General features: G+C 42.6%; 1 protein-coding gene across 2 annotated transcripts; it reads right to left on the reverse strand.

Moving 5' to 3' along the window:
- Nucleotides 1–236: 236 nt before the first annotated feature.
- LOC119661667 (PTB domain-containing adapter protein ced-6) lies at nucleotides 237–27,400 on the reverse strand. 2 transcript variants are annotated; one of them, XM_038071103.1, is made up of 7 exons: nucleotides 27,350–27,400; nucleotides 12,067–12,270; nucleotides 10,813–11,210; nucleotides 6,551–6,798; nucleotides 6,129–6,482; nucleotides 5,944–6,065; nucleotides 237–560 (listed from the first exon to the last, which is right to left on the reverse strand). In XM_038071103.1, the coding sequence occupies exons 2-7, from the start codon at nucleotides 12,199–12,201 to the stop codon at nucleotides 486–488; spliced, it is 1,332 nt and encodes a 443-aa protein (XP_037927031.1). In that variant the 5' UTR covers nucleotides 12,202–12,270; nucleotides 27,350–27,400; the 3' UTR covers nucleotides 237–485. The 2 variants fall into 2 exon arrangements, with proteins under 2 accessions (XP_037927031.1, XP_037927030.1); XM_038071102.1 differs by lacking the exon at nucleotides 27,350–27,400 and adding an exon at nucleotides 26,093–26,739.
- Between the last annotated feature and the right edge of the window lie 478 nt (nucleotides 27,401–27,878).

The following is a 27,878-nucleotide window of genomic DNA, read 5'->3' on the forward strand; positions in this document are numbered from 1 at the left end:
GGACGGACTTTAGGTTAACTTCCTTCGCTAATTCAATAAAGTTTCGCCACCTGGATCTCCTTTCCGCACTATTGTCTGATAGGTATCAGGTTTAATGTTTCTGTTTTGAAAAGCGTCTATCACACAATGAGATCCTTTACTCTCTTACCGAACACGAAGTTCAATTCCACGGATAAAGCAGATTTACTGTCTTCCATTTGCACTAAAATATTAATTTACAGAATAAAATGACGAAGTTTTATTTTCTCATTTTTATTGACATATATTCAATAGATAGGCAAAATCTAATGAAAACAAAAATAAACGATAAAGAAACCAAAAAACTATGATTATATATTGTCTAAGAGATTTATATTAGGTAAAATACATTTATTGTTATTGAATATAAATTTTTTTATCACTTTTTTCCATTTCTCGCACTTACTAGTTAACCTTATTGCGGCTTTTTACTTCGTAGAGATTCCTGCCAATTAGTTTAAATTTTGCTACTTTCGTAATGGATCCAGACTCTCAAGGGAGAAGTCATCAACAAGCGAGGGTTGCTTTGGATTGAAATTGTTCTGGAATGAAAAAAGTCAGGTGGAAATTAGAGCAGAAATATATGCATGAATGATATGAATAGTATCTTTATTGGGATTTCTGTGTACTCCAGTTAGCAAGCCAAACTATCAAACCGAAAGTGATTAGTGGTGCAATTAACTGCTTATACCGTAATACAATAAACTACAAGCGCGGTTTAAATTGTTTAGCAACTTGATGTTTTGGGGGACGTCGGGTAGGTTTGAGTTTATAGTAACAAAAAGATAGTAGACAACCCGGTTTATTATGGTGATGAGAGAAGTACAGATTTTTCAAGGCAAGTTTGTGATAGGGAAAACCATTTTTCGTGTTATCTTCAACTTTCCTCGATGGACGGTTTTTGGCATTTTCCACTCGTGAAGCATTGCATCATCATCACCAATGGCACAACAACCAGTATCCAGAGTAAGGAATTCCAGACACCCTGTTTTGCGCCGAGGTCCACCAACTTGATATCCACAAAAGCTGTCTGGGTTCTTAACCTACGCCGCCGCCCCATTTCAGGTGGGTCTGCCTCGTCTTCTTTTTCTACCATAGATATTGTCCTTATAGACTTTCTGGACCGGATCATCCTCATCCAAACGGATTAGCTGACCTACCCACCGCAACCTGTTGAGTCGGATTTTATTCACAACCACATGGTCGTGGTGTCCCTCATAGATTTCGTTGTTATGTAGGCTCCATCATCCATCCTCTTGAAGAGGGCCAAAAATTCTTCGGAGGATTCTTCTGTCGAACGCGGTCAAGGGTTCGCAATTTTTCTTGCTAAGAGGAATACATGAGGACTGGCAAGATCATAGTCTTGTACAGTAAGAGCTTTGACCCTATGGTGAGACGTTTCGAGCGAAACAGTTTTTGTAAGTTGAAATAGGCTCTGTTGGCAGCCAACATTATCGGTTGTGATTTTCAACCCTAGATAGGTAAAAATTTTCAAATAGCTGGCATAGCTCCTTTGGATATTAGGACGGATTGGGATTGGGGGATTAGGACGGAATTATGTGGGAATGCAGCCGGGTTGGTGGAAGAGGACCGCGATTCTAGGAAGCTAAGAATCAGCCTGCAGAATTGAAGGATGTTGTCTTGCTTATAAATCATTCAGACTCAGCATTCTTCATGCTCTATTGTAGGCACCTAGCCATTACTCCCGAAAAAGATATTGGTTCTCAGGACTAAGAGGTATGTTCAACCCAATGACCTGATCGATTAGCGAACTATAAGTGTAAGATAGTGTTGTCGTTATCATAGTGCTCGATCATCGATTTAGTGGCCCACTTGAAAATTTTGGTATAGGTTGAGAAGATGGAGATTTGCCTATAGCTATTTGGAACAAGAATATTTTCATTTTTCTTGGGAATGGATGTGATCTGAGCACGCTTTCAACTCGTGTACATTTACTGATTGACGCAGAGTACATCTTAAGGATTAGAGAAGGATTTTGTTGATTCCCATCCCCGAACTTTTCGTTGTTGCTTTGTTCGGTGAATATTGCGACCTTGTTGGGCTTGCCGATTTTGATTCGCAAGATTAAACCAGTGAATTTGTTCGAGAGAATGCTGGAACATTACAATCTGCATGGCCCTTTGGGTGAAGGACAATTAGGATTGAAGGGTGCTAATTAATGCATTGACTTTAGCTTCAAAACAAACACGTGTTGAGTGGACTGGTAGATTTTCGTAAAATGGTTCGCAAGGCTGTTCTTTTTTAATGGAGGAGATATGTTTTGTGGAAACATTCCATTACGATTGGCTTTGCGGAACCGCGGGGATATTTGTTTGTGTTCCTTACACGTCTTTTAGATAAGCTCGATATTTAAAAAGCGATTATGGAGGTGGTTAGGTGTACAGGGCTAAGATTCTTTCACAGATTGAGATCATGAGAACGTGGATTTTGAAAGGATTACTGTGAAAAGTATCCATTGCAAAGTAGTCTCTATCGTATGATTTTCTTATATTGGATGTCTTCAAGGATGTTATCTGCAGAAGAGGTGAGGTTACGGAAATTGAGAGTGCGTGTCACCACGAACTCATCACATGTCGTGAAATCGATTGTGTTATTTGACACTCTTTGGTTTTGTGAGAGTTATAATTGGGCCAGTTTGAATTTGAGAAATTGGTTGATGAGCCCCTAAAATCAAGTGCCGATTGGTGAATGGCAGGTTCTTGGAGTTGGATATCTAAGATGATGGTATTGTAATTGCTGATACCAGGAACGGTTTCAAGAAAGGGGGAGATGTTTAGATTGAGATTTACGCTAATGTTAGTGCTTATCAGGATATGATTATTGCATTAAAAGTAAAAAGCGTCGCATAAATTATCAGTCAGCAATGTAACTAGTTAGCGACCGTTATTTTTTATATATCCGTTTAAACCGGCTTCCAAAATGGGGGACCACGATTTGCTACCTAGTAAAAATCTGAGGGCGGTAACGGAAAAGAAAAGTCATGTTGCTGTGCCACCGTAAAGGTATGTAGGTGTTTGTTTAGACAAGTGTATCTCTATGTGGTAACGGCTAAAACTTAGGAAAACGGGCTTGCAACGGTAATGCAACCTGGTTTTGCACGGGAACCCTATTTGTCACTTTCACTTTCGATTCGGACGTCATTTTCTCCGGAATTAGTCACTGTTTGAGATTCATCATCGATTAAAGACGATTTCGATTGTAACTTCTCAGTTCTCGTTGAGTTGTTTTTTTAAGGTTTTGTTTGTAAAGCAAAACCCTATTAAAATCGGTTTACTGTCTGTCTGTCTGTTTGTCTGTCCGTCACACGCATTTTTCTCGGAGACGGTTGTAGCGATTGGCACCAAATTTGGTAGAAAGGTGGAAACTGTGAACGCTCGCGCATATAGTGCAAAGGGAGGGTGTAAATTTTTTTTTCATCAAATATAGTCATGTGGGGTATCAAATTGAAGGCCTCGATTAGTACTTTTCGAAGCCAGTCTTAGTTTTGACATTTGTTGAAAAGGTGGGGGGTGCGGGGGGTTGAAAGTGGTCATTTTTTTAACGAACCCATTCTCAGAAACTACCCAACCAACAAATCTGAAAAAAATCAGGGGGCTGTCACTATATGGTGCCTAGGCTCCGAAATACCCTCCATACCGATGCCTGTTAAAATAAAGTTAATAATAGTACATTACTATAATTTTTAGTAATTGACAGGAAAACCCCCCTTAAGTTCACCCTAGAATCACAAATTTTTGCAACAATATAGGCTAGAGCATAGAGCATGATCCTGCCAAATTTGGTGAAAATCGCACTATTACTAACAAAATAATACAAGGTCAAAGCTGTCGCTTCTCTGCAAATTCGAGACTATGAATGTCAATATCACCTGAAAGTGGCTATTTTCACATAATATATGCATATTTTACGTGCTACATGCTAATGGGACAAATGCACACCCAAATCTCTTCATAAAAGAAATAAACAAAACCTTTCATACCTGAAGCGTCTAGCTTCCGGTTTCCCGACTTGTTTTTTATTATAGGTGGTGTTATTGTTTTGGTTTTCCTTTTCGTATTCTGATATGGCTATTTCTACAGAATTCCCGGCACACAAAAAATCCCTGTTAATGGCACTGTCGCAAAAAGATCCATGCTCTCGTTTCCTTTTAACTAAAAAATTCTAGATTCTTGCTGCTTTTGTTATGCTATTGATAAAGTAGATGGTCATTGAGGGCTGAATGACATGATGACAGTTGTGTCTTAAGAAATTCGGCGCTATACGAGGAGTTTTATGGAAGATCATTCTGCGTAGGTGGCCGAGCAAGATGATTGGTTTTGAAATATATTCCTCTGGAAAAGTTTTTTCAATTTTCTTCATGCATGGAGTGGATATACTGGACAGTTTTTAAAGTTTCAGTGCAAATTAAAAGAGACACTGGAAAAGGAATCAATTAATTCCCTAAGTAATGTCTATGCGGAAATCTAATGAAGGTTCTGGTATTTCAACGTAAGCACTTTCTGTGTAGGAATAATCCTACGATCCTCTTTGAACACGGATTGATTGAACTACAAGCATAACTAGTCCTGCGGTACTGGTTTATGCTGAGGCAGGCTCAGCATTCATATCAATGTATGCGAGGCTTATTCAACACTTTTTTCTCAATTTATGAGTACGATCCACAAATTGTTAAGTCCAGCTCCTCAAGAAATTATCCTGGAGCATATGATCTCAGAGGACCATGCGGATCCCACAGTACCAGATAAAATCCGGTGAGGCTTCGTCGCAAGAGCCACTTGCGGACCTGGGTCTATTTGCCCCCTTTGAATAATGGGTGGCTTCCCAACGGCTTAACTGAAATCAACTCAGTGCTGCAACCGCAATCAAGCCTTTTCACCAATCACATACCATCTACCAGTTTACAGGCAAAAGTGCAATAAAAAGTTTAGATAAAAAGAAAATTCGTTTGCTAGATTAACACCGAAGTTTTTTTAATTTTTTTAGCGCTGTAGTGCTTTTGGTTGTTCTAGAAAACTTTCTCGGCCTTATGTTGGATAGTTTCAAAAACGCCTTCTTTCTATTTCATCTGATGATAATAAGTGGCTTTCCAGTATCAGTTAACCCTTTATATATCACGATTTCTTGTTTAGTGGAAGAGCATATATGTAGTAGAGAGAAGCAGGTTTGGACAGTGTACGGTCTCCTATAAATCCACAAGCAGAAAACCTAGTTACGAACTTCATCTAATACCTCCGAGACAAAATCTCCAAAGAGTTAGAAACCAAGATTTATAAATTCATACAATGACATTTTTATTTGACTCAGCTACTCATTAACAGTTGAGTGGTCTGATGTCCGACATCCAGCCCCGGTACAAACTTTCTGCCGTCAGTGAGATTTAAATCGAGACCTTTCTTTGCGACCTGGTGCTCTAACCACTAACCCCAAGGGCATATAGGTCTAAAACCGTATAAACTCAGAATTTGTTTGGAATCTTACGCCTGCAGCCGAATGGGGAGTCTACATCCGACTTAAAAAAACAGACACACTTCAAAAATAGGATATTTTTGATCAAAACGTACGTAAGAGGTGTTCTAACCCGTGGTTTCGTTCAGCAGTACGTTTTAGATGGTACCTTCTAGTGCTAACTGCAATCATATCACTTTCGCTAACTGGGAAAAAAATAAGTAATCGCATATGTAATTCATGGGCATGACGTGCCCTATGAATTATTTGAATCCAGTGAAAGACAGCTGATGGCTAACTGAGGGAGCACCACTCACAACATCATGGGGAGATTCATAGTACTTTAGTAGTATATCCGTGCCATCCTTGGCCGAAACCGCCAGTTAGGATATTTTTTATTCCTAATAATTCATAATATTGCGAACATATTCAATTAATGACTTAAACTGAAATACTTACATTAAAACCAGTCGATGTATCATTTGGATTGAAAGGCGCGGATCCGAATAGATCTTGCGTTCCGCCCTGGTTTACAACAGAATTCCCGCGTCTTGGTGCTGCAACTTTAGGAGGTGGTGCCACTAAAATAAATTTAAAATCAAAATTATTCCACGCTTCATAAAATAACATCTCCAACCACTTACATAACGGCGGTGGACTAGTTTGAGGAGCACTATTATTAGATATGTACTTGTTGTTGCTGTTGTTATTGTTGATGATGCTATTATTGTTGGGCTGGTTGGCGAATAACTGCTGTCCAAATGTCTTAGGAGGCTCAAAACCAAACAAATCATCAGCAGATTTACTACAATTCTCATCAGCACGTGGATCAAAATCACTATCAGAGTCGGAGTTCAGCAGAAGTTCTTCGGCTTTTTGACCGTTCGTCTTTAAGGCACCCAGAGTATCATTGATTTGAGTCTGGATATTTTTTGGAGCCAAATTTGCGAAGTATGTATTTGTAGTTTCAATAAGGAGATTTGTGTCGTCAATGTTTTCTGTTGGGAAGCAAAATGGTGGAATATTAGATCAGTAATGCTCTTTCCTGGGGATATCCAATTCTTACCTTTCTTTTTATTCGCGTTCACAACGTTATTGTTGTCCGTTACATTATGCGTGTTACTCTCCTGGGATAGCTCACAGACATCACGGATTCCTAAGCGCATTAAAAGTTTTTCCAAATCAGCTTTTGGCACCAGATCAGATATTTCTTTCAGACGTAGCTTGTACGTAGCCACGGTTCCTTCTAGTTGTTTGATTTGTGCTTGGGCTTTACTGAGCTCTGTCCCTTTCGCGCTGTCGTTCATGAATCGTCTGAAATTATACAAGCATATTTATCATCAGATTGTATTCTAACATCACAGATTTCGAAGAGTTGTTGAATATTAATTCTGATTTATACAATATAATTCGATGCCAATGTTGGAAGTAACTTATGATTATTTTACGTCTAGATTCTTGCTAGGGAACATTTATCTTTTGAATTTGGTTCGCCGGAGAAGAAGAAACTACCCAACAGTTTGCGGAAGCTCCTTAACTAGAACTAATGGGTCAATTCTTTCTAGCCTAGAACCTCTGAGAAAAAAGTGTGTTGATAATTTACACTCTTCAGAGTTCCAGACCTTTACAATCAACGACAGGAACAACAGGTAGTACAAGGTACGAGACTAAGTAGATGCTGACTTATCTAGGAGGGAGCACCACACGAGATAACATCGTCGTGCGCACTAGGGGTTTTCCCCTCTTTCCATAGTCCAGTCAATTGATAAGGGATCATTCTTGAGAACCGAGTGCCCCGAATAAGCTACGAGTGGCCTGTGCCTTGCTTCCTACAAGGAATACATGTTTCTCCTGAGCAAACTAGGGGCACCAAACACTTCGAACACTTGCGAATCTTATTGTATATTGCTCTACTCTTGCCTTAATACGATGTTGCTGACTATGTCATGCAGTGCAACTCACTACCCCTGGATGGCCGACGAGTGGATCGTCCTAGAAACACGTGCACTAAAACAATAGAGGAGGAAAGTAAGTCGTTGGGAAGTCTTGAATGAAACTCAAATACGGTTCCGGATAACAGCGGCGAAAGTGCAATTAGACCGTAAGCAAACGTAATTCTCCACTAGTTTCCTCACTAACCGATGCTTCCGTCTCGACAGGAGTTGCGCATTACTAATTGCACCAGTTACAAGTTATTTACGGCTGCATCGTTCTATGGACTATTTCAGGCATACTTTCGATACCAAACGCTACGTTAATATTATCATTCAATCCACGGATAGTTAACTTCCGGAAAACCCTCCACAGAAACTAGAAACACCTAGTCCCATCAAAGAGCTCCATTTGGCCGAATTAAAATAACTTTTAATGTTCAATATTATCACACAGGACTGGCTGATATCAATCCTTTCCTGATCCAAGTTTACGCCCCATTGTTTTTTGTTGAGAAAAAAGGGTGCATCGAAAAGCTTTATTGCACTTACGACAGATTATCTGCTCTTTCTGAAAAGCAGCAGTCTGATATCTGTCGTTTTCTTCAAAGCCTTTCCCATTATGTCACTATGCTTATGGGGCCTCCGGGGTAAATGCATTTCTACTTTTCCCATCTAATGGACTCCCTTACCTTCTTGCAAGGTACAAGGGTGCTGACAAATTAATTAGGTCGGCTTTCGCGTCTAATTTGAAGAGCTCCTCTAGGAATTCTATTATTTTCGATACATTTACGATTTCCTAATGCAAATGACGATATTTCGGGACCTATTTGAAAACCCGATTCCCGACTGCCAGAAGAAGGCAGAAGAATATAGCTACAGGCATGAAGCATGTAGGACGCAAAAGTGAAACGCGGTCCTTACAAGTTACTCCTTACTTACAAGCCCTTACAATTGAGACTTATGGAGCAGGGGAAATTTCATCAACATTCTCCTTATGCTTGAATTAAATGGAAATGCTTGTTCCTAATGCACTGTTCTCGACAAGGGCTTCAGAAAACAAACGGCGAGATATATGATAAAAGCTTTCGAGAAGTTCCGTTTGAAAATAGAGAAACCTCCTATAAAGACTGTCTCTACGAAGGATGGAATGGAAGTTTAAATGTTCAAGGAAATAATCCAAACCGATCCTATTCAGCCGCAGTCCTTAGGGAGCGCGGTATACATTCTCCTTCTAAAAGATGGGAGAAGCCTACTTCGGCGCACTACATCAAAGATTTGTTTTGGAAGGCGATCAAACACCTTGACAAGTTGTGCAAATTCAGGGATCCCGGGATCTTTCATGTGGGTCTTGCGAACGGGAGAACATATAAAACACGGATCAAAGAAGCAAGCAATATAGTTCATACTCTTTGCCTGACAGGCCTAAACAGGGTCAGTAATAAGACGCTAGCTGTACTCTGGAACGACTGAAATACGCCCCTGATCGGCTTAAACCCGAACCCGACTTTCATTTTCGAAGTAGGGGAGAGCAGTGGGGCTCCACAGAAATGTTGCTTTGACGGGGAAGTAATACCAGAATTGCTCCAAGAATGAAACACAAAACGACACAGTTACAATGTACATCACGAATCTCTAAAACTCATCGAAGTGATCATGCCCATTACGATATGCAAGGAGCACGATGGCATGGACGATGGATGGACTCCAAAGACGACACCGGTAGTCAGAACTTCGATCAGGTCGCATTGAAAAATCCAGACAACTTTAGATCAGCAGAGGAGGACCGGAGACGGCTTGAAATTTTAAAAGAGTATGCCAAAGTATATTTGTCACAAGTGGAACAAGGGGAACCAGAGAACTACTAGGAAGCCTAGAAATATTCAAAGACGGCAAGCTCTAGTGAAATAATGGTCTGCGCATGTTCCACAGACCACCCTAGGAGGCTGGAATCGATCTAGAAGGGAAAGCTATTCCAAAAACCAAAAAAAAATTGGTGAAATTGATCATCAAGATCTACCCGTTTACATGTCTCTGTTATAGCTAGACTCGCTTCATTATACAAAACTTCACGTGGTCAGCTACTGCCGATTCACAACCCCCAGATTGTATCTGTGGAAAAAGTACGGACAAAGAACGAACACGGGGGTGGCGTTCGAGCGATAATATACTCTAACGGAATCACGTGTAGAGGCCTTTATTCCGACTGATCGAGCGTCCTTTCAATCGAACCAACTTTTCCTCAAATCCGAAAATGGCCACTCACTTTCAACGATTCTAGCTTTTCTCGCTTTTCTTTCCCGTATATAACAAAAATAAAACCAATAAAATCAAAATCAAACGCGTAACCACTGATCAACCTTCCCCCCCCCCCCCCCCCGCTCTCGACCTTTCTGTCTTTTGTCTGTGTTCACAAATAAAATAAGACTCCCCAACCCTTAAACAAACATCAGCTGCCACATTTCACGTTATCCAAAAAAACGCTAGAAATGCATTTTCAATGTACAGATACAAAATGCTCAGATTTATTACCGAGCCATTCAGTGCATGGTGAAAACAACAACAAAAACAAAACGTTGATGATCATTTCTATTATTATAAAATTGAAAATATTTAAATGAATTTAGGGTTTCGGGAAATTTAAAAAGTCAGAGAGGATGTGTAAATTAGGGAAGTAGGAATTTGAAAGTAGGATCACCTCCATTATCAAGAAGCTGAACAGGAGGAAAAGGAACTATGATGCATACAAAAAAGGGATCCTTGCTCAGCACAGTCATAGGAAAAACCAACCGGATTGATGCAAACGTCGTGAAGTTCCGGACATTACAAAGCCGCATTAGGCGACAAATTCAAGTCACATATTGCGAATTAGATTTTTCGAGTCATGTCCAAAATTAAATTCTGTAAAAACCACGCCAATCAGCATGCCAAAATCATCCAGCTTAACTAAATTTTCAAAAGGCAGAGGACTTGCAGTTTTGTCCTGATGTAGGGAACTCATCAAACGCTGCCTTGGGCCAGGCCAAAGATGCGACTCGATCAGGATTGTAGTTTCTGTTGGAGCGTTCATGAAAATATACCTGAAACAGTTCGACATAAAGACTGTTTCCCTGTAAGGTGGAGGATTTTAACTTATCCACTATTGTCTATTACAAAGCTGAACCGATTAGGACTAAATTTGCCTTGCTTATCCGACATAATGAATCGGTTTTCATGGGAGCTATTTCTTATTGAATATACGATTTTATTACGCTGTTATATTTCAACGATGGACATGAGATAAAAGATGTAAAAAAATACCGAATACAAACATGAAGACAATGACCCACTGCAAAAACTTTTCACAAAAAACCTACAGAAAATACAACATTGTAATGAGCTACTACAAATCACTTACCTATAAGCCAAATCGAATGCCTGCCCGATTGTGAGGGTAATATCCGAAGCCAGCTTACTGGAAATAAAAACGAAGCACTCATGTCCTTCATCCGCATCATTCGTGGTATTGGTCGAGTTTGGCGTTGGCGCCTTCGCAATGAAACTAAAGAATTTCTTAACGCCTTCCTCATCCGCGCAATAGGAAATGTTGTGTAATGGGAATTGATGAAGTATCTTTTGAGTTCGTGGCTCCTGTATTGCGAGCCCATCCACGCTTATCGTTATTTCGACCTTTTTAATTTGAGCATTACTTCCGGTCTCCGCCTTTTTCATCTGCTGGGCAAACTGTAGCCGTCGTATCGCATCCTTTACGACTTCTATGCCTTTTGGTTTTTCGACCGGCGTACTACCGAAAAACTGCAAAAAAAGGAAATTATAAACGGCGATATGGTATGTTCGATCCTTCAATAACTATCTTTACTCTACTGCCTCACAGCAGAATAGGGACCTCAACGTTATTTTCAGGATATTAAGAAGAAATGGGAGAGTTTAGGCATGAACTTTACATAAAGTGAAATTGAACTTCACCAACAACGATCTCAAGCTCGTTTCACGTAGAAGAGGGAGAAGGTGCCTACAGCCTAAACAACTTCGGTAATCTCCGGTGTCTCTATAGAAAACATTCTCAATTTAATGTGCCAAATGCCCTATTTTGTGGACGCTCGTTGCTTGGTATTGTGGTTTTGTATTTTGATAAGTCTTTTAAAATTAATCGTCTCAAAGTTGCAATATTCCAAAGATAAAAAAATAGGAAAAGGACAGATCAACCTCATAATGAGAATGAACACACATTGTTAAAAGTGAAGATTGACAGACACCAGCTGTAAACGTCTGGACCTATCTACTTCCATTTCTGCGCTATTGATCAGGAGGCGAAAATGACAAGATATTAGTCATATATTGAAAAAGGCGACATCTCTATTGACAGCAATTCCATGTAATGGAACCCACTATCATAGGATGGTCGACGAGTTAGTCGCCCCAAAGCAGCGTGGCGTCGAACAGAGGAGGAAGAGTACAAGCTTTTCGAAAAATCGTGAAACCGCAGAAGTGGGTTGTTAAGAACTGATAACGCCACGATGCGCATAGTGATCTATGCCTACTATTTACATAAATCTGAAGCAAACGGCGCCACCGCAGCAAATACATAGAAAGGCTTGATAATTGATATAATCAGAGGCGCATGTATTTAGATATTGCATATCATACTTACTTTGACTAGATACACTACATGGCCGTTTAGGAGGGAATCGGGCGCATGCAACCAATTGCGTTTTCCATTTTTGACTTCATTGTTATTGTTATTATTTGCAGAATTTTGCTTGTTCCAAAACATTAGCGTCGACATTTTGCCAGAGTCTTCTTAAAGCACTTGATGAGTTTCACAGGAAATGAGATTCAAGGGATTCTGTTCTTCCTGAAAAGGATGAAAGAAATAATACTTTAGCACCATTTGTTAGGCATAATTTTTAAGTTGTTAATGTTTCTATATTTAATTATTATTCTGGAAAAAAAATATTCAGCATGTTGGAGCATCTTTCAATATCCTTCAAAGGAGGATGTGAATAGGTAAAAAATAATCTCCGCGGATCCAACTAACGCGTCCAATTTTTTGAGCGCTTTGATCCCTCACGTGTCATTAATGCAAAATTAACGCGTCTAAACCGATGCGTGCGTCCTACCGTATTTCAAAATAGACAACAAACGAAGGAATTCGTGACGACCTAACGAAAAAAAAAAACAGAACGCCAGCTAAAACTGAAAAATAAAAAAAACGGCTCAACCGCGCGCGTGGAGCCGTAAGTCTTCGGACCCGAGTGCCGCGACCGAGAGGGAAGATCCATGACGAATCACAATCCCGATCATGGTTTCTTCTGCCTCAGATCATGATTGAGGCGCGGCCCCTGAGGTTCACTCTTGACATTCTCAGGCCATTATTTCAGAGGATGCCCCTAATAAGGGAAGGAGAGCATGAGACTTTTAATTTCAGGGTGGTGGGTTCGGACTACACGTTGGGCGCCATTTGTAATGAACTTAAGGGAAATAGGGGGTCAAAGCGCTCAAAAGACCCCCCCCCCCCCCACACTCCTGAAGCTGCAAGGACTATTTCCACAGAGAAACGGCCACCTGTGGTCGCTTTTTTCCATTTGAACGCATTGATGGCAAAGAAAATTTCATTTGTCATACCCACACGTTGCAGTGGCTTATCCCATCATCCTAAAAAGATGCAGACGGCTACTGCTTCACTAACTAATGAAAGGGTGGAATTCCTTCTGTCATAGCGGGTTTACGATCATGACACTAAGAAAAGAAGAGGAATGGTCGAAGTAATTATACTGGGTGAACTTACCAGGAATAGAACAGTCCAGAGTGCTTATAGGGAAATATGAATCAAAGCGCTCGCACGACTGTTTCAATCTCACTAAGAAGAGCCTTCGAATCGTTGTTCACTGTAGGATAAACTGCCACCTGAAGTGCTGTGAGAAGGTTTCACTGCTTCTGGCTGGCACTTATGCAGAGTAGGAAAATATACCTGGATAAACACCCAATGCTTCAACCAAGACTAAAACACCTAGAAGTAGGAAGGATTGATCGATGTACTATAGTTAATGGGTACATTATAACTATCAGAGCGGCACAATAGTTTCTTAAAAAGCAGGACAATTTCCTTTGATACTATATAATCTCGGCCGATGCCGGATTTTACGGAAAAAGAGCACTGAGGGAGATCCGCCGGGAAACCTCCGCAATATCAAGCATGTTTGCAGAATAGTGTATTTCTACATTGTTTGAATCAGACTGTGCCAGATCCCAGGAAATCCAGGAAAGCCGTGAGGGTTTTAGGTAAAGTACATATTATAATATTGTAGCTGACAAGGTTATCTACTATCTAACTACAACCCTCTCACTAATGCCAAATTTCATTGATTTCTCAAGCCAGCGTCTACACGTACTTCCCTTCAATGTTGCTGTTATGGGGGATAGCAGCATCAATAATGTGCCATACACACAGCAACCCGTCTTGTCAATTAACAGAACGTCAGGATTGTTATCTGAAATATGGTAATCAGTTAAAACTGATCGATCTTAATAATGCCGTGAGGAAAACTATTGAGTACTGCCTGCGGTTCATATCGCTAAAACGAATGACCCTAAATACAGTATTTTGCCTGTCCGAGTATTATATTCGTTCCATAACTGTGCAACTAGAAATCAGATGGTCCAGTGTTTCTAACGCACTGGTCGTTCTCCATGTGTCCTTCATTATCAGTTTTTTATAAGCACGGGTGGCGACCAAGCCATCTTGGATTGCTCACATCAATTCCTCTGTCTAAGCAAAGAACTCCCCAGCACACAGCCATCTGTTCGACAAACGAGAATCCACAGAAACAATTCACATGTTAACCATGCACTGCTTTCGATTTTCGCTCATTGATCCGTTCCTGATGCAAAGAACTCGTCTGTGCCCCTTTAAAACTAAGCGCATAGGGTACCAAATCGACACCTGTCATGTTGTGCTTCAACGTCAACCATGCCCCTACCTCCGATGTCTTGAAGCAAGTTCTCTCGCTTTATAGCAGAATTTGTTTGATGCATCCGCAATTTGGACATAGTAGTCCGTATCCACCGCTGGCGGGTACCGTCCACGACAATATTCGGAATACGTACGCCAGGAATCACAAGCATATTCAGTGCTATTATCTTGTTCTTCCCCGAGAAATGTGATTTTTGTACCAGTTTCAAAAGTCGCAGGAATTCAAACAGCCGAGCACCCTTCAAATCATCATCAACTCCAGCATGGGCTCCTCCCAGAATTCCTAGGTGTTTGTAAAAGTCTGTCCGGCTCATAGCTTGGATGTGAAGGTCATCCGTGCTGTATTGGGATCGTAGCGACCTTAACAGATGGCTTGTACTCGGCACTTGTCAAAACCAAGTTCCATCAGCATATCACGGCTAAACGTGTCAGCTTTGTGAAAGCGAGACTCTTAGAAGTCTTTATGATATTCGCAGAATACATGGGCGGATTTACGCTCAATATAATTCGCAGTCTTGTCGTGTTCTGCGAATTATTTAATGGAGCACTTAACATCTGCGAGCTGCTTCGGTCACATTGCTCCCAGGGTAGAGGCGACGCAGCATCTGACGATTTGCCTCTGCCCTGGTAAGAAACCGTAAAGCCGCATTCGCCTAATAACAAAAGCAGTTTTTCAAAAAGGGGTCTTTGAGAGTTTTGTTAGAATGCACTGAATAAATGGTTTCTATCATTAGTGAAAATAAGGTGGGGAGTCTGCCCCGTACTTGCGCGGTGGATGCACACTTCCCAGGTAATAATTATTCCCTGAAAGTGAATTGATCAACTAATCAAATATCCCCTGAGCCTAACGAATCGGACAGGACTCTCCCTTAAGCAAACGTTTGTAAAACATATAATAAACCGACAGGCATGATGTAACAACACCAGAATCTACCCAAGCTACCCAGGAGAGTTGAAACTCGTCAGATAGTTCGCAAAGCTAATTGGCACCAAGGTCACGAGGGTAGGACTTGCCGAAGTTGCCAGGATCAATTCGACACACTTCTGCATATTTAATAATGCTCAACTATATAGGATACGTTTTTTACAATGGGATCTCGAAAAATAGTAAAAAAAATTATTTTTACCTACGCATAAATGCCAGTCCTGTAAGAATGATGTCAATATAAGAAAACTACACAACCCTTCATACCTGAAGCTCTCAGATTCCAGTTTCTGATTTGTCTAAGTTTATTATTGTTTTTATTCTATTCTCATCCAACAGTTCACCGCGACCCATTTTTTTGTACTTCTAAGCATAATATTTTCCATTTGAAATCATTTCTTATCTTTCGTTCTGAATATTTATATGAATAAAATAATCAACTCGGAGTTTCTTCTTCGAAAAACCGGAATGAACTGCCAAGAGTGTCGAGCCTATCGTATCTTTTGTCGCACTTGAAATCCAAAACAAATTTGATATTCTTATGAAAACACAAATTGCGCCCCATTTATTGTCCACGATTGGGATTTAACAGGCGGTCTTTGTGATAAGCGCGGGACTATTGGTCTATGTTAAAGAAGTTACGTGAACCAACCAAAATTGAGGGGAGTATTGTTTACAAACATATATTATTTCCAGTCTGACAAATTGACCACAAAAGTCCTTTGATTCAACGTATCAATATTTGTTTTCATTGTAGATTTGTAAAGTATTTCGTCTACGCCAATAATTAAGCTAATATTAACGACATTGAAGAAATAATTACCGCCCTAACCACAAATCATCCTTTACTCTCTCTTCTCTGTTCTATCCAAACCCTTAATTTATTAAATGCACCCAACCCTATTCTAAAAGTGACGTTCAATGCTATCCAGTGGAACAATTTATGTAAAATTTTAAATTAGGTCCAGATGACTTAGTGGGTAGATGTCGCAGTGAAAGGTCACGGTTCAAATTTCACTGGTGGCAGAGGAATTTGTTTCGTGACTGGATATCGGATACCAAAGGACGCAGCTGTGAATGAGTACCTGAGTCAAATCAGGGTAATAATCTCGGGTGAGCACAATACTGACCACATTGCTTCCTACAGTGTTACTGTAGTGTACCATTACGCTCTTGAATAAAATGTTCTAACACACTTCAAGGGCCTGATCCAATATGGATTGTTGCGCCAACGATTATTATTATTATTATCATTTGCTACCCCATTGCAAAACACACACAGTCAGGGAAGCGCGTCCTCCCAATCTTCTGCAGGTAACACTGAAAATCTCCTTGCCCGCTTAGAAGCTGGGTAAGGATACAATCTCACCATACTTTTGGATCTGCCGTTTTCCCAAGAGACTTGCCACTCATTTAGTGTACAATATTGCTGCTCTTCACGTGTAATTACCTCCTCTGCGCTTGTGGATGGTCTTGCGTTCCTTAGCAAGGAGAGCAACTGCGATCACCATCACAGCCAGTTCTGAAACAGCGCGGTAGCCAGACGACACCCACGAAGCTCTCCATCTTTGTACCTACGCCAGGCGCTCACGATACAGCTCTTCGCCAAGAGCATCAACCCAAACCCCCACGAAGTATAGCAGAATGAACTGCTTTGCACTCATAAGAAGACATCTCATGCTACAGGTAGGACCCCTAACTTTTGCCATTAGCCGACTTGGAGGTTATTCTAGTGTTTTACGGGTAAAACAGGGTATCATTTTAGAGCTGTTATAAAAAGAAACCTATGAAAGCTATCGACTTAAAATTCCACGTGCTTCTTTATTGAATCTTTGAGATTGAAATTTCATAGCTACAAAACAAAATGGCGGCCGCAGCATCCAGATATTGCAGCGTGGGAACGCATTTGGCCATTCATTTCGAATGATGGCAATTTGGCAAACTTTTGAATATAACGTAATTCCTAAAATTTGATATTTTTATCTAACTTCAGGTATGTACAGTCATCAGTTACGTCATAAGCTTGTAAAAAAATTGAATTAAATCGATTCATTCGATTTTGCTCTGTGCTACCCCGCGCATCAAAAAAACGTTTTTTGTGAAAACACCTTCATTACTGGTTTCTACTGTATAGGACCCTTTCGACGAGCGCTTTGAAATATGGTTATAGAATTAAAACGAAAGTAGATATCAACGTCTCCCTGTCGAACACCACCTTGTCGTGGTGGGGGAGCTTGTGGTATCATACTTTACTACTACACTAAGGGTGTCCAAAAACAGATGAAGATGGAAACAAAGAATTGTAACTCTCCAAGCGGTAAGACGTCATTTTGGAGGCCTCACCAAATGCATGTTCCCAACGAATCCGTGGAAGACAAGCTCTGCACTTCAATTGAAAACCTACACCCTGTGTCTACGGCGCGGTTAGCTAAAAAAAAATACAGCAATTCCCTTAATGAGAGGAACTGGAATGGCTTTGCCTTCCAGACATGAAGGGTACAACCCTTCAACTCTCCGGAGAAGTGAAATATCTGGGAGTTATTCTGGAAAAGAAGTTTCTTTGGAACTAACATGTAGAGGTGAAGATGAAACGAGCTCTTACAGGTTATGGGTTATGTAGGCGGACCTTTGCCTCGACATGAAGACTTAGGCCTCAGGAGTAATGTGGATATATGTTGCTGCCATTAGGGCGATGTTCGCTTATGCATCCGTAGTGTGGTGAGTTAAGATGAAATAAAAGAGGTTTCGCTGTAAACTAGACACACTGCAAATAATTGTGTATTTGGGTATCACCGGTGCCAGCAGCACGACGTCCGGCGCAGCTCTGAATGCATTATTCAATTTACAGACCTTGAATTTGTTTATTCAGAGCGTTGCAATGCGAGCAGCTCATAGAATAATTCGATTAGATCTATGGGGAAACAATGGTATTGGGGTGCACAGAGCATCGGAAGAACTGAATCCAATTTTCGCAATGCCTTCTGACTCTCGGATCCCCATACATTTGTTTGGTAGCAGATATGAAGTTACCTTGAAACGAAGAGAAAAGTGGGTTGGACCAGAAGAATGCGTGTCAGGATATACTGACGTCTTTTAAACCGATGGCTTAAAAAAGAGAACAGGGTTCTGGAGCAGGAGTCTACCTCTCGAAAAAAAACGAGAAGTGGGCTTTTCTCTTGGGACAATATACAATATATACGATCCTAAGTGCGGTAACCTGAATGATTGACGAGCAGTTGAAGCGCAGGCGCATCGCAATCTGTAGCGATAGTCAAGCTGCATTGAGGGCGCTGAGCAGTCCTTTGATCACTCCAAAAATCGTTCAGGAATGAGTGTGTGTGTGTGTGTGTGTGTGGTGGGGAGAAGCTACAGCTTCTGAGCACTCAGGCCGTGTTGGCCCATTGTACTCGCGTCCCCCGTCTAACGGAATATTCCGGATTCGTTAACGTATCGTAGGATTTCCGTTAGTGGATGTGATGCTACCCGTCGTAATTGGAGAACATCGGCACCAAAGATTTGATGCCTGATGCGTCCATAGGCGGGGCATTCACATAGGAAATGCTCCGTGGATTCCGCTTCCTCATTACAGGAGGGACACGTGTCATCTTCGGTAATTCCTATTCTGAACATATGCCCAGCTAGTGAATTATGTCCTGTCAGAATGCCCACAATACACCTGCAAGTCCTCCTGCTTTTCGACAGGATAAACTTTGCGGTACGTATGTTGGGTTCTAGCAGGAAAAGTTTGGTGTGTCGAGCAGCATTAAGGCTCTGCCATCTGTCATTATGGGAAACTTGTTCCCAGTTTTTGAAAACAGATTTAGCCAATGCTACTGATACCCCAATTGCTGGCTCCGGTCCCGGCATAGGGGAGATTGACCCCTCTTTCGCTAAAGCGTCCGAGATTTCATTTCCTTCTATGCCACAGTGACCAGGTACCCAGAGTAGTTCCACCGTATTGAATCTAGACATAGAATTCAAACGGTTTCTGCATTCCTGAACGATTTTCGAGGTGATCAAAGGACTGCTCAATGCCCTCAGTGCAGCTTGACTGTCACTGCAGATGGCGATGCGCCTGCCCTTCAACCGCTCGTCAATCACCCAGTTTGCCACCCTTAGGATCGCATAAACTTCGGCTTGAAAAACCGTTGCATATTGTCCCAAAGGAAAAGCCCACTTCTCGTTTTTATTCGAGAGGTAGACTCCGGCTCCAGAACCCTCTTCTGTTTTTGAGCCATCCGTGTAGAAGACTTCCGTATATCCCTCCACGCATTCCTCTGGGTCTTCCCAGTCCTCTCTACGCTTCAGGGTAACTACATATCTTCTACCAAACAGATGTATGGGGACACGAGAATCGGAAGGCATTGTAAGAACTGGATTCAGTCCTCCCAGTAACTCTTCCAATGCTCTGTGCCCCCCACATCCGTTGTTTTCCCATAGATCTAATCGAATTAGCCTATGGGCTGCTCTCATTGCAGTGCTTTGAATAAATATATCCAGGGGCTGCAAATTGAGTAGTGCATTCAGAGCTGCGCCGGATGTCGTGCTCATGGCACCAGTGATACCCAGACAAACAGTTCTTTGCAGTGCAGCTAGTTTACGGTGAAAACCTTTTTGTCTCACTTTAACCCACCACACTATGGATGCATATACGAACATCGGCCTAATGATGGCAACGTATATCCACATTACCACATGAGGTCTGAGTCCCCATGTCGAGGCAAAGGTCCGTCTGCACAGCCCATAAGCTGTGAGAGCTCGTTTCATCTTTACCTCTACATGTTTGTTCCAAAGAAGTTTTTTATCTAGAGTAACCCCCAGGTATTTCACTTCTTCGGAGAGTTGAAGGGTAGTACCCCTCATCTCAGGGAGGCAAAGTCCATCCAGTTTTCTCCTTTTTGTGAATAAAACCATTGTGGTTTTATTTGGATTAACTGACAAACCATGTCTAAGGCACCAGCTGTCTATCAAATCAACGGCACGCTGTATATTCCTACACACCGTTCCAAGATCCCGATCAACAGGAAGTACAGCCACGTCATCAGCATAAGCTTGAGCGTGTATTGGCAAATTTTGCAGTTCGCATAGCAGTGAGTCGATCAGCATACTCCACAGAAGCGGCGAAAGCACACCTCCTTGGGGGCAGCCCTTCGTTGCTTCCGTAGTCAGGTAGCGATGGACCCCTACCTCAGCGCACAGCAATCTTTGCGTTAGCATAGCATGGATCCACTTAATTAAAGCATCATCAACACCATGCGCTCTGGTGGCATCACAAAGTTTTTGAAAAGGCGCACAGTCAAAAGCCCCTTCAATGTCCACAAACACCCCCATCGCCCCATCAGGAATGAAGAAATCGATTGAATTATGTTTCTAGATTCAATACGGTGTAACTATTCTGGGTACCCGGTCATTGTGGTGTATAGGGAAATGAAATCTCGGATACTTTAGCAAAAGAGGGCTAAATTTCTCCAAGCCCGGACTGGAACCAGCAGTTGGAGTGTCAGTAGCATTGGCTAATGCTGCTATCTAAAACTGGGAACAAGTTTCCCACAATAACAATTGCTGCTAAACACACCAAACTTTTCCTGTCAGAAAACAGTAAGGCTTGCAGAAGTATTGTGGATATTCTGACTAGCCATAGTTCACTGGCTGGGCATTCGTTCAGATCGATTTCGAGAAAACTTTCGCGTAAACAGTCTCAGGAAATTGTTGTGTACGCAACAGAGTCCAACGTGGGGCCTGAAAAGTGGCATTCCCACTATATTTTGGGGTCTACATCCACAGGCTTGTTAATGTTAGAAGCAGAGCTTCCTTCGCTAACGAATACTGTGATGCCTAAACGAACTTAGGAGGATTATGTTCACCGGGTGAACATTCGTTTATAAATTCGAGCTTGACGCTAAAAACAGGGCTCTTCAGCGGATTCCTCTGCATAGCCGGCTGAAACTATTGCCAAGGTGACTGAGTGGCAGATGTAGAAAGAAGTAGAATGGACCTAGAGCTCCACCTTTTAAATGTTTGCCGAAGAGTTAGCTCAAATTATTGACTTAACATATTAAAATTAAATTTCATTGACGCGTTTTGTTGACTTTGCGGGTATCTTGTTAGGATCGTGGTTTTGAGTCTCGACCGCACTAGTTGAAGTTGGGAGGATGGCCATGCCGTCACCCCATCCTTAGTCTTGGAGTGTCTTTGGTCTGCGATTCTGATCAGATTCCTCACAAAATGCAGAGTTTCCCAACCCTATTCTTTTGTTTTCCTAAGAAGCGTTGGGCTGATTATTCTACTTAGTCGGCGAGTGCTCGTCAACTTTCTTCTTCATGGGAGATTTTGATTATGAGGACTGACGTTTTCTGGGAGTTGGAAAGGAGCGGACGACCGCGTAAGTAAGATAGTGTCCGGATGGGGCCTAACATTTTCGGGAGCCTTTGGCTCGATGCCAATTGACAGTTTCCTGGATCTGGTGGTAATGCTGCCGGAAGATACCGTGGGACGGCAGTTTCACTCCTTGCGTCGGCATCTCCACTTGTTGTCAGCATGATCGTTAAGACTCCAAAGAAAGGCATTCGTTTTGAGCGTGACAATTGGAGGAGTATCTCCGTACTCCCTGCCGTCACAAAGATAATAGCTAAAATAATCCTGGAATGCATCAAGTAACATCTCGAAGGTTTGATCGATAGACAGCAGGCTGGTTTCCGCTCCGGATCCTCCTGCATTGACCACATTAATACCCTACGGATCACTTTGGAACAGTGCGCGGAGTTTAAACCTTCGCTGCACATGCTCGTCATCGATTTCCAGAACGCTTTTGATAGCATGAACAACGAGTATACCTAGAGTGCTTTACGCAGGAGGGGCATTCCGGAGAAACTAATAGCTATTATCAGAGCGACATATAATGACGCAAAATGCCACGTGCTGCACCAAGGTAAAATCTCGGAGGATTTTGAGGTCCAGCGCGAAATTCGCTAGGGGTGCGTCCTGTTACCGATATTATTTCTACTTACTATTAACGAGGTTCTTCAAGCTGAATTGTCCGGAGGACGTGAAGGAATTCAATGGGCTATGAAATCTTTCTTCAAATATCTCGAATACGCTGATGACATCTGTTTCCTGTCTTACGGATCTCAGCGAGTCTTGGACCTTCGCCAAATTGCAAATGGAAAGGGAGGCAAGTAGATTGAGATTAAAGATAAACAAAACTAAGGCTCTCAGTCTGACGCGTCACCGCACTCTCCATATCTGCACTCATGGGAGAGCATCGATGGCGTCGACCAATTTTAATATCTAGGAAGCGTCTAAAATAATTAGACTGTTTTTGCTTTTCTCGCTAGTGTTATTTATTATATTTGCACATATTCCCAATATATCGAAAACCACTTGTTCCTTTCATCACCTGTTCCTTTATTCACGGATAGATGACGAGAATACTTCGAGCAGATTTCAACTGAAGAATTTGCTCATCCTCCACTTCCACAATCATGGCCGACATTTGGACCAGTTCCACGTGTCAGCGCAACTGAAGTCGAAGAGGCAATAAAACGAATGAAATCGGGGAAAGCCACATAACCTGACGACATCACATCTAAGCTCTGGAAAGCGAAGAGCTGGGACCCAACACTATGGCTCCGTGAATTCTTTAATCGGGTTATTCAGGAAGGAAGAACACCATCTGACTGGCAAGAAAATACCACAATTCCAATATGGAAAAAGAAAGGTAGTCCAGCAGAATGTTCAAATTACCGTCCGATCCGGTTATTTTCCCATACCATGAAGATTTTTGAACGCATTCTTGACAAACGTATTCGCGAAATCGTTGAAATAACCTGGAATCAAGCCGGATTTGTCAAAAACTGCGGAATTACTGAGGCAATACAAGCTGCGCGATTACTCATGGCGAAACACATTGCATTTCTAGATCTAGAGAAAGCGTTTGACTGTGTACCACACGAACTCATCTGCAACGCTTTGCGACAACACTTAGCGCCAGCAGAACTCCTGCGGTGGGTTCAATTGCTCTACCACGATCCGAAAAGTAAAGTGCGATGTACGGCGGGTGTATCAAAACCGCTTCGTGTCTCCGTTGGTGTTCATCAAGGAAGCGCCCTCTCACCACTCCTCTTTGCTCTTGTTATAGACACCGTCACACGGGATATCCAACGTCCAGCGCCCTACACACTGCTTTATGCAGATGATATTTTCCTACCATCTTATAGCAAAAATCATCTCGAGCAACTTGTCAAAAAATGGAATGATTGCCTCATGCAACATGGTCTCAGATTGAATCTACACAAAACTGAATTTTTGACGACCGATCTCCATGAAACATGAAGGACGATTCCGTAGCCTACATAACGACGAAATCTATGAGCGATACCATGGCCGTCAGGTTATGGATAAAAGCCGGCTCAATAGGTTAAGGTAGGCGAGTCACTTAATCCGTATGGATAATGATCCTGCCCGGAAAGTCTATAAGGGCAATATCTATAGTAGAAAAAGAAGACCAGGAAGACCCTGCCTGAGATGGAACGATGACGTAGGCCAGGACCCCAGACAGCTTTTAGGGATATCGGATTGGTGGACCTCGGCGCAAAACCGGAATGTCTGGAGTTTCTTATTAAGGCAGGCGCCGTTGATGATGATGATCCCCATGAAACAGACACAATCACTATCAGCGGCAATGATCTGCCCAGAATTGAGCGATTTAAATACCTCGGGTCAACGCTATCAGCGAATGGAGAACTGCGCTATGAAATTACTTCACGCAATAATGCCACCTGGATGAAGTGGCATTCCAAAACTAGTGTTCTTTGCGATCGACGTATCAACGAGGGTCTCGAATCTAAAATTTACCGCAATGACGTCCGTCCTGTCGCTTTTTACGGTTCTGAGTGTTGGCCGACTATAAAAGACAATAAACGGCGTCTTGCGGTAATGGAGACGAAGATGTTTCGTTGGACTAGTGGAGTCACACGTTTTAATCACACCCGAAATGAGGATATCTGCGATCGTTATGGGGTTGCAAAGATCGTGGAAAAGTTGCGAGGGAGGCGTCTTCGATGGTATGGTCACGCAATTCGTGCTAACGAGAATTCACTTATCAAGATTAGTCTGAACATCGAAGTCGATGGTAAACGACCAAAAGGTAGGCCGAAACAACGGCTGCTTGATACGCTAGATGGGGATTTAAAAGCCTTGAGATTGCACCCAGATCAGGCATTCGATAGGGCGAAATGGCGAAGCCGATCACAACGAGCCGACCCCGCTTGGGAACGGAACAAAGGCTGAAGAAAAAAAAGACTTGTTTCTTTCATCAGTGCTACGAGGACTAGCCGCATAAATTGTTTCTCCTGAAAATATTAAGCCCGGAGGGTTCAGGACGAATAATTTTCGTGAGTGGTGGAGTGGAGGATTATCTGAGCACTTTTATTCTCGAAGTGTCCGGATAGCTGAGTGGTTAGAGCACAAGGCTGTCGTACGGAAGGTCGCGGTTCAAATCTCGCTGGCGGCAGTGGGATTTGTATCGTGATTTGACGTCGGATACCAGTCGACTCAGCTGTGAATGAGTACCTGAGTCAAATTAGGGTAATAATCTCGGACGAGCGCAACGCTGACCACATTGTCTCCTACGGTGTACTGTAATGTACCGTTACGGTCTTGAATGAAGTGCTCTAACACACTTCAAAGCCCTGTTCCAATATGGATTATTATTATTATTTTATTCTCGAAACTAAATTGTACCAAACGAAATTTCTTCTGTGAATCATATCAACCCGTATTATCACTTTCACGGCTCAGATACTCTCATGGGAAGAGTCTGAGAACTCCACCTTGGCCAATTAACATTTACTTGACTGGTCTTGATCAGCTGGCGCTGATGGTAGAGAGTGCAGGCATCTATCGATTGCACAGTATCCCCGACGAGGTAATTCTTTTGGCCATAATCTGTTGAAATAAAGTTAAATCCCTGCGATCTACAAATTCAGATAGATTTCAAGTTTTTGAAAAATCACCGAAACTTGCGGCTGACACCTTGCGCTGACCATGTGATTCACCGATTTTTTTCTCATACTGATCGCCACTTCCAGTTTTGGGCAAAAACAAACAAATAAAGAAAAACGTCGGAAGAAATATACACAAAACTGCTTTCTAACGAAATTCCAAGAAGACCGAGTGACGTCACGAGTTATCCAACATGGCGAAGGTTGTCAAAATCTGCATAAGTTTTTCCCTGTATTTGGCCCGCGATCGGGCTAGGAAGCAACGACATTTGCAGTTGGGCATTGCGGACATTTGGAAAGTGGCGACCGATAATAAATAATCCACGTCCCACGCGCAAGTGCATCGCAGCAGCGCCGATCAGATGTAACGCAAGAGAGTGTCGCTCTGGCAACCCGTGGCCAGCACTCCGCAGTACACAAAAGATTTCGGGCTGATGAATAAATGACATTGTAACGAGGAGGAAATTGACAATTGAAGCTGCAGAAGGAATGATTGCGCGACACGTCTTCACCTTGGGTCGTTCTAAGATCGAGGCGACGCGGGGATTCTGGTGGACGCAGACCTGTCGCCTTTGGGAATGCAAAACGCTGGCAAGGTAAGTGCAGGTGGGTGGACCAGAACGGTAAGATGTAACCTTGGACCATTGGCCTGGTAGGAGCAGAAAGGCTCGCACTGTGGTACGAGGTCGAGGCAGCGGCGACTCGACGGCGAAAGAACTGTTAAGGAATTACGCGCAGTATCGCCTCGCTGGAAGCCAGCGGGACAACAAGAACTTACACTGGCGCAGCTGAGGCGGAAGTGTTGGGACACCTGTTGCAGCGGGTCGCCTGGAGCAGGTTTCGGCTGGATCACACTTAAATGGCTTGAGACGGTGCACAATCACTCGATTTCCGACGCGTTTTTCTCTCGTCGTTGTATAAGCGCGATTTCACAAGAGGAGGCGGACTAGAGCGCTTCCGCTTCTTTCACACGACGGCGATGTTTAATTTGCGATTTACACGAAGCGGGGAAGACAATGGCAGTGGCGAACAGCAAGAGCGGCGGCAGCACGTCCGAGCATAAACTTTCTAGAAAAATATGCAACGTCAAGATGTACTGGCACACACCACACGGCGGGGACAAAACAAAGTCGCGATGCCCTGCGCCACTGCAACAAACAAGCACACAATATTCGCTATCGCGCTCGAGACACTCGCTCTGGGCCCGGGGACGGTACAGCACAATTCTAAGCGGCGCACTAGAAGTAGGCAACGAGCGACTCTACTCGACCTGGGTTGAGTAACAAGTAGAAAACCAGCTCCGGGCTCGCGCAGCCAAGTCGTGCTTCCACTCGACGCTGATAAAAGTTGCTCACGGTGGCCCAACACTTCCAACAAGTCGCCGTGCGCTCTGCCTGGTACGGGCCGTGTTGCGGCCGCAGCAGCGCATTCTGCCCAGCCATTAGAGTGAGCGCAGCGTGGAGGTGTGTGCGGCCACAGGTCGCGCTGGGCTCTATGTATTGGCGTGGAAGGCGAAGAATTGGTTTCCAGGCGGCCGGCGACGGCGAGACTGCAGAGGTTCGCTGGTAACTATCGTTGGTCAGTGTCGATATATCGATTGCTTGGCGGCTCCGACCACTTTCTTGCAACCTTGCCGGGCAACCCAAATGCACTAAGTGCATTTGCAGCAAACGCAGTCAATGTCGACCGTCAATCATAGCCACTCGAAATATGGAGCGCGAAAATGCAGATGCACTCCAAAGGTATTGGAAATTCAATTAGGTGAGTTGTGCCCCAAATACTCAGGGACTAGTGTGTTAACCATATGATTCCGTGGACGATCCATATGAAGCTTGGAACCATAAAGTTGGCTGCGACCGCAAAAAGACAATGATAAGCTCCAAGCAACGAGTCAGCTTTGCACAGGCAATCGCCACAACCGAGCGAGACGCAGACACAGATTTGCTTAGATAATGGCATTACAATGTACTCCCCCAATGCTGACAGCGATGGAATTGTTATCAAATGAAGTAATTTTGAACTTTAAACGTCTTACAGCAGCGGGCAGAACTGGCGACACACGTCTTCTCGAAAGCTGTGAACGAATGAAACTGGAATTTCGTCTATTCGATTGCACATTTTATTTTCCTGTTGTCTATTCAACAAAAGACTGAAAAAACTTGCATGCTCTTGAGGTTGTGAACTTAACACACCAGAGAATAAATTCATGCAGTACTTGTGGTTTCTGCGAATCTTCCAATCATTTTGAAATCCTGGGAAAACCGTGACTATTCCCAGGAAATGTAAGAAGTGGATGATTGTTAAAATCCCGAAAGACCTACGTCTTGAAAGTATATTTGAGCACCACCATCACCACTAAGATAGTAGCTAAAACAGGTGTACGAACCCATGAAAAACTACTCCGAAAGGCTGATAGATGTTGGACTGGGTATCTTCCACTTCGAAAACTTCTCCATTGATCACATCAATTCTATCGATTACAGTGGAACAATGCCGCTAATTTAGACCCCTGTTCCGTCTACTTTTTGTCGATTTCGAGAAAGACTTCGATAAAATCAAGAAGT

The sequence above is a fragment of the Hermetia illucens genome, chromosome 1 (assembly GCF_905115235.1).
Source record: "Hermetia illucens chromosome 1, iHerIll2.2.curated.20191125, whole genome shotgun sequence".
NCBI classification, from domain to species: Eukaryota; Metazoa; Arthropoda; class Insecta; order Diptera; family Stratiomyidae; genus Hermetia; species Hermetia illucens.

Coding starts and splice junctions, on each gene's coding strand:
- LOC119661667 (XM_038071103.1), bottom strand. CDS start 12,201: ATGTCGACGCTAATGTTTTGGAACAAGCAAAATTCTGCAAATAATAAC. Junction 11,211..12,066: donor ATGTAGTGTATCTAGTCAAA/GTAAGTATGATA, acceptor CTTTTTTTGCAG/TTTTTCGGTAGTACGCCGGT. Junction 6,066..6,128: donor AACTAGTCCACCGCCGTTAT/GTAAGTGGTTGG, acceptor AATTTATTTTAG/TGGCACCACCTCCTAAAGTT.